Below are 15312 nucleotides of genomic sequence, written 5' to 3' on the forward strand. Positions count from 1 at the left end.
CTCAAATGCATGAGACATGCTGAGACAGTGTGTTAAGGAAGGCGGAGACATAACAAGATCTTCCTCTTCTGCTTCATCTATACCACAGTGTTCTGGAAAATGTGTTGACTGATCAGATTTAGCCACAGTAAGAGTAATCATCAGGTCTGATTTAAGTACTAGTTAGTCAGAGGTTGTAGGTAAACATTGCTTTCCAGCACAAACCACCCCTTTTGGTATGGTCAATGCACTGAACAAGTCCCATTGTATCTGCTACATGGAGAGGAGAAACAACTGCACAAGGAGAAGAAAACCTTTCCCAAACCCCTCTCAAAGCAGCATCTAGTAAGATGGAGGAAGAAAGTATCAGGACACACTGCTGTTTTAAGCTGAGATTTCCCCTATCTCTCCAACAGTATCACCACAGTAACACAGCTGATAGCTGTCTTTCCTTAACTGAAGTACTTATGGAGAAACAGGTGACCCATCAGTTTCCCCAGTGGTAACCATAGACCTCAGAGAAATGTATTGAGCTCCTAGGAGGCAAACATTGGGAACCAGCCATTCCTGCCACTCAGGCTTCAGGCAGGGTGAGTGTGCAGCTGCTGCAGGTAAGAGAGATTTGCAACAGAGAGCACTGTTACAGATGTGAGGCTCTGAATTTGACCTGCCTTCTTCTGTCTCAGAACAGTTAAAAACCCAGGTAAATATTTGTGTGCTTCATCTTAGACCTCTGCTAACCTTTCACCACTCTGTCTCAAATGTATCTCTGTTTATCTCACCCTGAATAACGTAAAGCTCTCTTATCTAAGCATCAACTGCCTCCCAGCATTAAGGCTTACCCATCAGCTGCCTCCTTGACCTGACGTGCACCCAAAATGTTTGTGGTCACCCTCAACCACTGGGGACTCACAGCTTACACTGGGCAAGCAGATGCATGCAGGAGCCCAGCATCTGTGAGAAATGCTGCCCAGTACTTTTGAGCTCTCCAAGGCTGGGTGTGATTTGTGCAATTCACATGGTACAATTTTATATTTATTTCAGTGGGACCAACCAATGGTCCAATGTGACCAACCTGCAGGCAGAGAAATACTCCTCAAAACCTGAATCAAATCAGAATTTGACTCCATATAATTACTATATGGCAAAAGCAAGGTTATTCCTAAAGCAATAATAAAGTCACTTGAGATTTTTTTTAATGTAAGTACCTATATCTCATATTACATATTAGCAAAAAGAATCAGCATTTGACACATAATACTTCCCCCAAAGGGATTAGGCAACTCATAAACATTCATTTATTCGGCAAATTGGAAGTCACTCACAAAATAGAACAAGTAAGGACAGTAACAAGAAATATTTTTCTCATGAAATGTTTGAATCAAGAATGAAACAGGAATTGAAACAGACCAGGGTACTGTCCCTGCCTGGCACTACAGGGAAGTGCTGATCTCATGCTGATCTTTACTCTTGAAAGCAGAAAGCAGAGATGTTCATCAGAGACTAAGAAACCAAAGGAAATATCAAGAAGAAAGAGTGCAGCAAAGATGTGTGTCTTTCTGTATCATTTAGATGAGAATATTAACATTGATGGGAAGGCACTGAACTAGCACCTGAAGTCTAAGAGGGGAAGGGGAGAAGCCCAGAAGGACAGACATACAGATAATAGATTCACTAAAGCCAGAAGTTACAAGAGAGATCTAGGGGCCACCCTAGTCCCACTTAAATCACCTGTTAGACTACTGCTATTAGAGACCCAGGTGTTATTGGCATGTAATTACTGACAGAGCCCACCTGTTTAAGCAAGGCAAGATCAAAGTCACTTAAAAAGAAAAAAAAAAAACATTTTAACTGAAAGGTTTGTAATTATGAGCTTGAAAACAAAATACTCAGGAAAAAACATCAGCAGTCACCTATGCCACCTACCTCTACTGATACCATAGCACTTTTCAGCACAGTACTTTTTACAGGGATCACTCCAGTCTGAATTCAAACACTGAAGACCATGAACAGCAGGTTCTACAGAACAGTCAGAACCACTGTGCATTAGCACAGTTTGTCCAAAACACCTCTAAAAAGCTGCCCTCCTGAGTACTAGCCCATTTATCCAGCCTGAACAACTCTTCTCCACCCATCTTTGCGCTTTGCAAGTGTTCACTGCCAGCTTTCCTCTCCCCTTGCCAAGTCCTTTCCCACCCCACCTTAACTTTGTTTTCCATGCTGAGCTCTTCAGCCTCCCTCAGCCACCATGTGAATGTGCAGGGTGAAACTCACGGTGCTCGGTCGAGGTTCAACCCATTCTGTCTTTGTGCATTGATTGGAGGTAGGACAGGTTTGCTGTTAATCTCAAGCCCTCTCCGCAAAGTCTCCCTGATTTGCTCTGTATCTGCAAAGAGAATTTTTTAACATGATTTAGAATCCCCAGAAACAACATAGGCACAAGAAGATACCAGGTGTGTTTCTTCTAAACTCTTCCCCTTCAGAAAGAAGTGTAGAAATGTTATGGGGTAACACTTAACTGCACTTTCCTGAACTTCCTTATTTCACTTTATAATGTCAGCTTGAATTCCCTTATTTGGGCTTCATTGTTATGTCAGGCAAGGAAAGCTGGAATCTTTGGTACTGAGTCCTCCTGATGAAGAAATTCTGAGTAGTTTTGTAAATTTTCATAAATGAGGTGTTTGTTGGTTCTCTAACTCTCATAGAACCTCCTGACACTTCCAAACCTTTGTACTGGAAATAATTTTTCCCATTAGGCATAACAGGAACTTATTCCTTTCCCAGATGAATGTATGAAGGTTTCCAAGTTTTTTGCAATTGGCTTTGGAAATCTGTTGATTAATTTACAACAAGATTCATAAAGGGAGGGATTTTTATGCAGGGCAACCTTTAGCCTCAAGCTCAAATCTGAAAATAAGCTGCAAATTATGCAGTTCAGATGCAGTCTTTTTACTTCTGCCTTTTTCTGAAACGTCTACTGGCCAAATACTTTCAATAGGAAGCTTTCCTGCCTTTCTTAGAAGTTTCCTCATTTATTTTTGAGACATGTGAGAATTAGGTAGAGAAAAAACCCCCAAATTATTTAAAAATCTTTTGAAGAATATACAAATTTCATCATGTATACCTCTCTTGAACTTTTCATTTCAAGGCTGAGACAAAACAGCCTTTTTAGATCTAGTGCAGTTCAAAATACTTGCACAGAAGCCAGAAGACAGGCTGTATGCATTTAACTAATTTTTACCATGGATTTAAGAACAGATGCCATTCCTGTGGAAACCATTGTTAATTCCAGGAAATCTCAAGCCCTTAAATTTTATGTTGCTTCACCCATTTGAAAGGTAATATGCATAATTTCAAGCCTATGTAATGGCTATGACATCTCTACCCTGAGAAGGCATCTCACTGCAAAGGGAAACTCCACAGTTTTTTAATTCTTCTTTTTAGAGTTCTGCATTTGCACAAATTCCTTGAGCTCAGCTGCAGCAATGTGCAGAGTCAGTCCAACTTGCTTCCCAAGAAGGGATAATGTTAATAAGGAAACACAGCCTGGGAAAATGGAATTGCTTCACCTTGCAGATGTTTACAGTCCTGGTTTCAGCAGGTGCTCGGTTTAAGTTTGCAGATTCAGTTTACAATTTGCCTAAAAACTGAAAGAAACGTTTAGACAAAATAATGCCAAGAACTCTTTTCCTCTCTCCTGCCTTCTTCAAAGAGACCAAAATCCATTTTGCTGCCCTGAGACACACCAAGCCTCCCAATGGCAGTGGAGTTTGTTATGAACTCGAGGATGCAGCATGGCTCAGTGCACTGCCCAGAGCCAGCAGAACAGAAGCTGAAAGGCCACGACAGTGACCTGGCCCAGGACCTCTCACCTTTCCCAGAGAGCCGCCGAGGCTGGGTCCCAATGCAAATGCTCCTGCTGTCTTCATCATCCTCCGGTGGCCGGCTCAGGTCATCCCAGGCACATTTGGCACTCACTCCACTCAGGTTTGAGCCATCTGTCTCAATCCCTTTGTCGACTCTCTCCTGCTTGAAAAGATTCAAAACACCAAGACTTTTTTTGAGCGTGGCTTGAGCCTGAGTTGGAGCACCACCACGGCACAGCCCAACCTTCACCAGCTCCTGCAGATCCCCTTTTGTGGGCATATTCCACTCTCCGGACCCTGTGCTTTGCTGTGTCAGCAAACAGCAACTGCACATTGAGCCAAATCAGGAAGCCATTCTGAACTAAACAAACCTTTTCCATAGCAAGTTGGTCTGAAATCCCACCCTGTCCCCACTGCTTCACTATGTGCCCCTGACAGGCACAAAGCAGGGAGAGAGAAAGGTGGAAACCAATGGCCTGGGGTGTGCAGGATTGCTTCTTTCATTGTTAGCACTGATTTACACCAACTTGAAATATTTAAGACATGAAGCACAGCTTGGCAGTCGATCTCCTATATGTCAATGATAACAAACCTCTGAATAACTAAGGTTCTCTTTCCAACCTTACCAAAGTGTCCCACAATGAAAGCAGCTCATAGAGAGACTCATTCACATGGGTTCATCATTTGCAAACTGCCCAGAGAATCCCTGCTTTCCAATGTGCTGGGGTGTCCCCATAAAGGACAAACATGCAAGTTTGGACGTGCAAGGAGACGCAGGTCTGTTTCCAATGTCAAAGCTTTTGCATAGCTTTCTCTATTGGCAAATAAACAAATTCCCTCCCTTGCAAACTGGACTTTCCAAGCACGTAACCAGTGTTTGGGTTTCAGAAGGTGTCACACACCAATCATAAGCAGCTGGATGCTCTCAGGCACCAGGCATTTTCTTAAGGACATGTGCATCTGTTGCCAGCAAGACTGCCCTAAGCTACAGCCAGAACTCCTTCAGGAAGTTCCACCTTTCTGGACATGGGCATCAGTCTGAATTTCCACCTGTGACCCACAAGGGGGTAATGTTGAGCCGAACAAACTCGGGGCTGTGCTACGCCGAGGAAGGGCTGGCACCTCTTCCCTGGCACCAAACCGGCCAGGCTCGCTTCCCCCTTTTCTGAAGGGGTGTTGCCTCTGGTGCTGCTCAGTGGCACCAGCAAGATCTGCATCTCTCTGCACACATCTGTGTCACCTCAAAACGCAGGCAGTCCCAAGAAACTTCAAAGATTTGAGGAGAGAGCAGAGTGGTATGACACACAGTGGGAGAGGATCTCTCCAGCCCATGTAAGTACCCTCTGGCGTGACATTGCCACTGAAGATGAGATTGTGCGAACATTTTGCTCTTTGCAAAATCCGTCCCCAAGAAACAGTTTCCAGACTAAACCCTAAACCCATACACATCCCTCCCCTTGCCCAGCTGTGCATGCTGCACCCTGGGAAGAGCATTGCCTGTTCTTGTGACCATTCAAGAGAGGATTTGAGCAGCTCAAAGATAAACACAAGCATTCAGGGTGTGGTTGCACAGCGGTTTAAGTTGATGTAATTTGCAATGACTGCAGTCCCACCCTCCTCCATGTGCTCCTATCCCTTCCCTTGAGCCAACTCTTTTTTTTTTTTCATCTGGATCACCTCCCAAAACCCACTCTTTGGCCCAAAATTGAGGTAGGAGCCTGTGGCTGACTGCAGGATCAGAGCAGTCTTGACTTAGACTTAAGCATTCAAGAGACTGCCTTTCTTCTGTTTTTCTCCCCTTGTTAGGATCTTCCTCCAGCGTCAGGGGAAACTGGCTTCTTGAAAATGCAATAGGAAAATCTGAGAAATAATAAATCTGCTGATTCTCTTTTGTTTTATCCTAAACATAAAATTAGTTGTGTCACCCAGAAATAGAAGTTGTGGGGAAAGAAATAAAAATACATCCGTTCCTACATATGCAGACAATGCTCTAAGTGAGATTTAGCACGTGGCTCCTTTGGGAACCCTCCATGGTGCTCTGTGAGGACCCAAATGAGCTGACTTGGGGAGGTGTAGCTTGCCAGCAAAGTTATTTTTTATCCCAGTCATTGGGGAAGCATGGGAGAGCCACCAAACCTGCTCTTGAGCACGGAGAAGAAGAGGCCAGAGGGCTGTGAGGCTCTGGTGGGATCTGCTCCCCCATCCCTGCAGCCAGGGCCCCACTCCCAGGCAGACCCTGCGGACACAGTGCAGAGCCTCGGGGAGGGGGAAGGACTCTCATCTGCAGCTCAGCTGCCTTGCAGAGCACTTCCTCAGGGGAAGAAGTGCTGCTCTGTTGGCATCCCTTGGAGATCAAGGGGAGCTGATGGAAACGAGCTGGCTTAAGGCAGCCTAATTTGCATGCCTGTTTCATAATGTTTGCAAGTATTTATGTTAAAAGGGGAAAAGTAAAAGAAAACCCCAATCGGTGAAGACTCATAGCTCTGGCAATGCACAGTTCTACCCCACCTTTAGCCAGCAAAGATTTGCCTGGACTGAGGAGCTCTTCTTCCTTCCTTGAAAGGGCAGCATGAACAGAAGGCTGGAGGAGCCCAGGGCAAAGGAGGTTCAGCTCTTTCCTTCCTCAAAGAAAGGATATTTCTGTCCCATTTTCCTCTCAGCATGTGGGAGGGATGCTCTGAGGCTCTAAGTCATTGATCCCTTTTTAAACGAGCCAGAGCACTGCAGTGTGACCTGCAGAGCGGCAACCACAACTCAGGAAATTCAAATCAGCTTTATTCTCTTCTGAGATATCTGCTAAACAGAAGCAAAGCACTGAGAATCGGCACAGAGCTGGGGACCGACAGGAATTGTTTGACAGTGCTGCCAGGGAAATCTGAATGGCCTACAGGGAAGCCTGGCTGAACAGAAAACAGCCAGCGTTGCCACAGTGTTAATTGCCGACATCCTGGGATGACATCTTAGTTGGGATCCATTCTCAGCAACTCCGAACAGAAAGTACAGCTGCTGCTGCCAGGGCTGAGTTTAGGCCTCAACCAATTCCCACAAGACACAATGCAGCCTCCAAACAAGCTCTGCCTGCTTCCCAGGCAGACATGCTTGCTGGCTCCCAAGAAAGTTGTCCAGTTTCTCTGCCTGTTCCCTCCCTCCCCTCCACCTCTCTTCCACTGCTGCCTTTCTGGTCTCACACACCGTCCACCAACACCAAGAAAATGACACTTTATCCTTTCCCCACTAATTAGAGCAGAAGGCACATGACAGGGCTGAAGGCAGCCTGGCACAGCCTTGCTCCCTGCACTCAGCAGAAGCTCTTTGTGGGACTCAGGGGCAGATTTTGCTCTATGAATCCCTGGGGGCTGCAGCAGCAGAGCAGGAGGGAGGTGTGCACACACACACCTGCCCATCTGCACTTCTGCAAGGACAAGAGAGAACTGAAACAGGAATGTGCTCCATGTGAGGAAGTCCGGAAGGACCACAGACATAGCAGCTTTCAGCAGCAGGACACATTGGTGAGGCAAAGGTACTCTTTTATTTGCCTTAACTTGCCTTAGCTGACTCAGATTCCAGTAAGCTGAGCTATTTTTCATTTACAGTAAATTGAAGAAAACCTTGTTATCATTAGGAATCACCAGTGTGCAGACAACAGAAACACCTCCAGGAGGGGAGAGGGCAAGGTTCTGGAAAGTCTGAAAACTTTATAGGACTTTCAGTTGTATTAGCTCCCACATTGTGGAACATTTGTGGAACATTTTTTTGTGTTTCTCAGACTGGGGTTATTCTAGATGAACAAATCCTTAAAACCAGTAAAAGTAGAATTTGGTTTTGTTCTTAAGCTTTCAAAGTAAAAGATGCTGTGATGCAACTGAGAATAATCAGATACAGACATGCAGACCATAAGCAACTGCTTGTACAAAACATGCACATTTGCACGTGCCCTACCAGGCTGAGCCATAAGTTCTCTGTTAAAGGCAAATACTCAGTGATTCACTGAAACATGGCCAGCACCACACTGCATTTGCTGGGGGCACATGCACTCCAGTACCATGTATTCCAGCTCTGCTGAAGGGATTGCAGAACTATCTCCCAAATGCATGGATCAGGAGAAGCCCACAGTACAGTAACCTCTTCATAGAGGTCCTATTCTTATCTTTAAATTTCAGAAATTAAATTGAACTCTGAAGAAGAAGGGTTAATATCTCTTCCTGCATGGATTATTAATAACTGCATGTGGTACTTTTGGGTTCCCATAATTTCTCAGTCCACAGTAACTACTTGGCTTCAAGTGATATCCTACAGGAATGAACTACACTATCACATTTGCTGTGAAAAAATAGTACTTAGTTGGTTTTGAGATTTCTACATGTTATATCTCCTTACACTTGCACATAAAAGGAAGGAAGAATTTCCTGGTGTACCATTCCTAAATATTGTATTATTCTGTCCTTCATCTTCTTTCTTCCTCCTTTCTAAAATATCCAATCCAATATCTCCAATTTGTCTCAAACTGGAGATTCCATTTTCCTAGTCTCTCTTCTCTATCTTTCTTCCTAGAGCTGCCATTCACATGGGACTGGACAATCCCTCTTGAACCACCTCTAAGAGGGCAAAGAATTTCTAAGACTTTTCCAGGATTATTACAAACATTGAGAAGATGCAAGCACCTTTACAGAAAATATTAGAACTGTTGTATAACAGTTGGCTGCTACAAGAGACATGACATTTTATGAACTAAAGACATACTTGCAGATGTGGGTCAATCTCGAATATGGTCTCTCCTCTTCGCATGTCTGTTATCAGCCAGGGGCCTCCAGCTCTACAAAGAAAGACAGGTAATGAACCAAATAAGCCCTTTAATTAGAACTTTCCAACAGGGTCCTCAGAGTGGACCTGTACTTCAAGGAAGAACAAGATAAGGGTTTAAAATAAGCCTAGAAACCCATCTATGTGGTGTATACATCCCACAGCATGCCTTTGCCCTTTACATTTTCCAAATAAATAAATAATAAAAGCCCTCCATGACCTAGCAGTTAATCAGCTCACGTCTGGCAGCACCCAGACGTGCACAGCAGTCAGGACTGACATGGGCTGCTATCCCCTGTGCAGGCCCCCTTGCTCACACAAGGCTGAGAGGGGTTTTAATCTTACAGGAAATGAACTGGGACTGAGAAGTCCAGTGCAGCCTGAGTCAAAGAAAGATGAGCAAGGCATGGAGTCAAGATTTATTCCTCTATTACATATCTAAGAATAGAGCAGGGCCCCAGTGGGACTGCACTTTTTACCAAGATTGGCAGTCACGTTCAGTACCACAAAGCTTATTGCTCTGATAAATACTATCACAACAGACATTTTGCTCAGTTGGTACTTCATGGCCAAGTACTCAGATGGCTCAGGGAAATCTTTGTTATCATTAGCAATAAAAGTTGGAAGGCTCAAGGTGTTTCCCAACAAAGGTGATAGAAAATAGATTACTGTGAAGATTAAATACTCAGAGACTTCACTTTGGGTCATAGTGCAGCCAGACTGCAGAAGTCAGCCTTAGATAGTGCTTTTCATTTGAAGTAAAAACTGAAGTCTTTTGGAACTGCCCTAAAAAAATTCATTTTTTTCATGAGATACTTTGTTATTGCAGTCAAAAGCCCCCTCCTCTGGCCTAGTTTGTGTTAGTCTCCTAAAACATTTAAGAGTGGGAGCAAAAAAAGTTAATATTTTACAGGTTTTCAGATGCATGGATAGCCACTTGTTTTTTCACATCACTTTGGAAGCTGTGAATTATTAACTTCAGGGGTGTGACCTGCCACAGTTCCTTACTGGGGTGCAAGAGACTTTTACCCCAATTCCACATCAATGGCTTAGTAGCTTGCAGCTTTGCCTTCAAACAATGAACATTTGGGTCTCATTTTTTACCTTGGAAAGGTGCTTATACCACAGTACAAAAGCAAAAAACCAACATGAGAATAGACTGAGGAGAGAGGTGCTGTATCTGTATTGACTTAGAGGAGGTAAGGGAGCTGCAGGCAGTGTTTATTGTCTCAGGGACCCAGAAACAAAGCTTACAGCTGAACAAATTCACTCTACTCTAGGGCATTTGCATGAATTATCTGCACTTGTGCCTAAAAGGGAAAAGTTCAAGTTGAAAAAGTCCAGCTCCTCCAAATAATCAATCAATTCAAGGCTATTGTGACACTGGAGAGTGTACTATTGTGCCCAGAAACAAATATTCAGAACTATTTTGCTTTAAAAAGTAAGGCTTTTTGAGTTACAATCACATGGCAATAACTTCCGCTGAATTTAAAAATGTTTAAGCAAAACACCTGCAAGCCAAAAAGATTTAGCTGCACCCTGGCAGCAAACAAAGCATCAACATATCATTTACCATTTAAAACCCATCTCTTCCTTAACCCAATATCATCTTTGTTATTTCTCCCATGGCAAAACAATTAACTTCACTTTCATGAATGCTCCTGCTGCAAACTGGCCCACCAAGAGTGGGCCAAGTTTGAGAGTGACTTTCTCACTTTTAGACAGTACTTCCAGACAGTTTTGTAAGCCAGACCCTCTCCTTCCTTTCTTTGAACTAAACAGCAAGGTCACCAGTAACAGTTATCCCAGGAAGAACCAATGAGAAAACCCTGCAGGCATAAGAGGAAGGAAATTAAGCTTTCAAGACCTCATTCTCTTTCACCCTGAACATGTGGACTTCCACATGCATTAATTTGCCATCTAAGTGTCTGTGCGTGAGAACAGATTTGCAGGGAATTCCCATCTCTTGCTACAGCACAGATTAAATAAGTTCCATCAGCAAGTTAAAGATTGTTAATAAAAATATACAACTGAACTGTTCTCTATAGAAATGCTCCCCTGTATGGGCTATGTGACCACTTACACCGGGACAGTCCGAAGCAGTTCCAGAATCCCTTGACCATTCCACTGCTGAGCTGCATGCAGTTCCTCAGTGCAGACCCCAACAATCTGTAATAAACAACAACAGACATACTAAACAAGGTGGGAACCATGAAAGAACTGTGGAGAAAATGTGCCACGTGGTACTGGATCAAACAATGCACATACAGAGGAGCACCATTTCTTTAATCTAACCAGATATGCTGGGACAAATGGAGCCCGAGACAACAGTGGGATCCCACAAGACCTTGTTCTCTCTCTACACTTACCATGTGAAGCGCCCTGGTCATGTAACATTTAATCTTGTAAAGAGTGTGTGAATTTAACAATGAAGAGGGTCTGGTGACAAATCAGGGTTTATACACTAGTCTGCTTGACTTTTCAATCAAGTCCACACAGACAGGACAGAGCAAGACAGGTTAGGGGCTGAGCACATACAAACACTGCTCTGTCATCCGACTGCCAGGGGCAAATGCAATACTGCACAAGCAATCTCAGCCAGGCAAGGGAATTGCTGCCACATGGGATTGCTTTGGTGCTCATAAAATCCTTGACCAACTCAGTTTGCTGACTGGTTACATCTTACCCAGCACCATAAAGTAAAGCTGCTTACACACCACATAATCCACTTGTCACTGCAGGCAACTGCACACTTCTGCCTTCCTGTGTAATGCAGGATGTGTTTGCTTTTCAGGATAGGAGCTGCCACACTGAGCAATACCAGATGTCTCTCTAACAGCAGCTGAGATCAGCTGCTTCAAATGAAGGGGTGAAACACCCTTCAGCTGATAGCAGAAGGCAGTTTCTTCCTGCTGTATCAACCACTGGTTTGTGCCTTTGAGCACAATGTTTCACCCTGAGATGAAAAATATTTTTGCCACAGCCTTCTATTTTCTTCCTCAATGTTCTTAAGTCTTTTCCAACAACACTGAATTTTTTGTCAAAATCTGTTCAACTGATGTTTTATCAGGAAAGAGGAAAACTGGAAACTAAGCTCTGAAGAGCAGCAAGCAGAGTGAAGGATGTGCCTTCTGCTGTAGGCATAAAACTGCACTGATAGAGATCTACATGGAAAACCCTCATGTCAGCATGCACCAGCTCTGCACAACCCACCTCTCCTGCCCCTTGCACAGTTCACTTTGTCAGGACCCAGCCCTTGGAGGTGCACTTCATCCCCACCCATCTCCCAGGCTTCCTCCATCACCAGCCTGAATCACCCCTGCCTCAGGACACCCCTCCCTGGGCCTTCACTCACTAATTACATACAAACAAGACTCTAAACAGGAAATTATTTTGTGTTCATTCTTTGCTTTTTGTAATCATTTATCCTCATGGGTCAAAATAAATTCATAACAACAAGCATCAAACAAAGGGGAAAACCAAGTCAACTGTATGTGTTGTGGAAGATTAGAGGCCAAGGGCCTCAGGATGCAGCAAGCTGACTGTTCTTTGATTCAAGACAGCTGGGCACTAAAGAAGAGATGAGGACTAACATAGTACTAACTGGAGAGTCAGCCAGGGATTATCCTGCTTAGCTTGGCTCTCTGTCTCTCCTTCCAGGTCCCACAACTCACCTTGCACTAATTAATCTCACACCCACCTTGTTTTTGTTGATAAAACACAGACATTTGGGCACCTCAGAAAAGCCTTGCAGAGCACTTGTCTTGTGCAGGTTTGTGGTAACAGAACTTCCTTTTACATGTTGCAACTACAGCCAAAGACAAATGGGAGCAACTACAAGCTTAAATTGTAAAATACAGACACTTGCATTTTCCCACAGGATGGAAGCTTTTCCACAAAGCATGAAGAAATCAGCAGCTGGCATAAACTATGCCACTCTTCCACTAAGGCTATTAACCCAATATGCAATTTAAAAATATCCAAAGCAGCTCCTATCTAAGAAGCATCACTGAGAAGGACTTTGGGAAAGCAAGCAAACCTGTTTGGCCACAGAAGCTCTCCATGCTGAACAGCAGAGGTAAATCACAAGGGATTTTTTTAGTGTTTCTTTTGCAAAGCAAACCTGAACCTTTCTTAAACAGTAGATCAATACAGGAAAACTCAGCCTCTAAAGAATCTTTGTGTCAGTACTGCAAGCTACATTTCTGCCATTTAAGTACTGCTAAAACAGCTCCAAGTCCTGCTCCAAACTCTTCTCTTCCCGGCATTCAAACCAGTGGACCACTTATTAATATTACTATAGAATTAATTTTAATTTATCTTTACATTAGCTTTTAAAACTGTTTCTCTCAACATTTTTTTTCAATGCTCATATTTGAAACTGAAGACAGGATAATAAATATCTGAGTTCTACAGCTCAAAGCAATGTTAGCTGCACTGCACGCCCAGGAGGTGGCAGTGGGAGCCACGGTGGCTGGGCCATACCTGCAGGAAGGTGACCACCCCAAAAGGAGTCTGCACCGGCTGCATCTGGGGGTCTTCTGTCAGCAACATGTGCTGGATTCGAGACTCACTGTTGTCCAAAGGGCTGTGCCACGACACGTGGTCACCGCTGCAAAAGGTGTTTTCTGCAAGGAAAGAAACAAGAAATATTTAGTCTGTGAAGTCTGCTAGAACATTCCTTCTGTTGGCAGCTGCTCCTGACTGCTGCCAGGCAGGGGCCTCCAGCCTGGGCTGGGACAGTCATTGGTGACTGTTCACAGTGACTGCCCCTGGCCAGCTCTGCTGAGCCTCTGAACCACCCGAAACAGAAATGGAGTCTCTATGAGTGATCTGAGTTCAACACTGATTTCAAAATTGCCCACTCTTGAGTCCTGTGGACAAAACCACCATCCTATTTTGATATTAAGTCCAACAGGAAATACTAGCAAATAAAATTAGCCTGTCTCTCATTTACTACTAGTCTCCTTTTTTGAGAAGGCACAGAAGGTCAGCAGGCCATAGTGGATGCCCATTGCCACAGCAATTCACACTCTTAATTTGCCACAGAGAAAATATTCTCAAACGTCAATTAAACACAAATACTACCCTGCTATATTTCATAAAAATTCTGGTGCCCATCTTGTGATAGTGTAAGTCAAAATCACTCTCTCTCTCCGTTGTCTGGGCGGCTCTGGTGCAGAATTAGAATTAATATGTTTCGTCTTTCCCAAACAATGAGAAAACCAATAGGCTATAAATTTCATTCTATGTCAGAACAGACTGCATCAAAACAAGGCAAGCATTCCTTTCTTTTCCTCCCCTCCTACTTAGAAAGACAAAACCCCAGATAATCCCATGTTCCACAGCTAGTGCATGCCAGAAGGCACACCAGAACCCATCTGTCTGATGCAGCCCCACCACAGGAAAGGCTAATGCTTGCTTTCTGAGTGAACTAGAAGTAAAACAACCAGCCATGACCACATTCACAGCAATTAAAGCACACTCCATCTGCATGCAGCTCCTGGAGCATGTGTGGTAATGCTGCCTAGCTGACTGCTTTTATCTTGGATCTTGTGCTTGTCCAAGCAGAGCTTTATTGTACACACAAACAAACAACCTGGAATCCACATTCTGCCCTCTGAGATAGGTGTAGTTCTCCAGGGATGAAGTGAGTACTGCCTGCCTGCTTCCTAAGGGAGTGGCAGGCCCAGTGCCCCTCTCCTTGACCAAGCTCATCCATGAAGGCAGTCTGGGATGCTGTCCTTGCTGTGGTCTCTCCCAAGGCCACACTCAGAACCCAGCAGGAAAGGAGGCCTTGCCCACTGGAAGAGGACTAGGAATTGCAGTGCAGACTGGAAAACAGTGGTTATCTGAGTTGCTGTCTGTCGAGACTGGAGCATCTCCCATGCTACAGGAGCAGCATATAATTCAGAGGGGTGCCCTCCCCATGGTCCTGGATCTTCACCTAACCTTCCCACATCACCTTCCAAACACATTGCAACAGGACACCCCTTAAACAGGGCTAATAAAAGAACATGGCAGTGTCTGCAACAGCAAGAGAAAAACTTTTTGAATTGCCAGGAATTGCAACTCATTCCCTGTCACATTAAACAGCACCACCAAGGAACTGGGTGCTTGTACACCCCATTGCAATAATTGTGCATCAGGACCAAATTTATTATTAATAATTCCTTTAATGACAATTTTTAGTAAAAAAATCCTTTCAGATTTTTTTTTTCTCCAACAGACATTTTTCATTGCCATGACAAGCACGGGTTTGTGCAAGGGCAGCAAAGGCAGGATGCTTCAACGGAGCCCTCAGCAGCAGGCAGGTAAACTCATGAGAGCTCCCTCAGAACTGTTCTTTTTAAAAATATTTGCAGTCCTCTCCCTGATGAGGAGCTGCTGGCCTGCTCCTGGCTGTAATTTTGGGCAACTCAGTGTGTCTCCACTGGGTGTCCCCATTGCTGTGGGTTTGAACATCTTTATATATGTTTTTTCAGATGAATTTCCTGGACAGCTCATTTGATTGCAAATTAAAATAAACTCTAACTACCATAAGGAACTTAAGGTAGTTAGCCTGAAAAATGAGGCATGTAACAGAAGTGCTGTGATAAGTAAGGGAATGTTTTCCTTAGTTAAAATTAGGAAAGAAAGAAAACATAGTGAATGCAAGCTGCTTCAA

At 44.0% G+C, this 15312-nt stretch overlaps 1 protein-coding gene across 2 annotated transcripts in view; it reads right to left on the reverse strand.

The window, feature by feature from the left end:
- SUFU (SUFU negative regulator of hedgehog signaling) overlaps positions 1 to 15312 on the reverse strand; it is an 84756-nt gene that overhangs the window by 29694 nt on the left and 39750 nt on the right. Inside the window, exons 4-8 of one of the 2 annotated variants that reach the window (XM_064716379.1) lie at positions 13131 to 13273; positions 10729 to 10814; positions 8586 to 8658; positions 3852 to 4005; positions 2254 to 2365 (exon numbers count right to left, since the gene is read on the reverse strand). In XM_064716379.1, coding sequence (XP_064572449.1) covers positions 2254 to 2365; positions 3852 to 4005; positions 8586 to 8658; positions 10729 to 10814; positions 13131 to 13273 — 568 coding nt within the window. Of the gene's footprint in view, positions 1 to 2253; positions 2366 to 3851; positions 4009 to 8585; positions 8659 to 10728; positions 10815 to 13130; positions 13274 to 15312 lie in introns of both variants that reach the window. The other variant, XM_064716378.1, reaches the window with a different exon arrangement.

This window comes from Zonotrichia leucophrys, chromosome 6 (genome assembly GCF_028769735.1).
Source record: "Zonotrichia leucophrys gambelii isolate GWCS_2022_RI chromosome 6, RI_Zleu_2.0, whole genome shotgun sequence".
Classification (NCBI taxonomy): Eukaryota; Metazoa; Chordata; class Aves; order Passeriformes; family Passerellidae; genus Zonotrichia; species Zonotrichia leucophrys.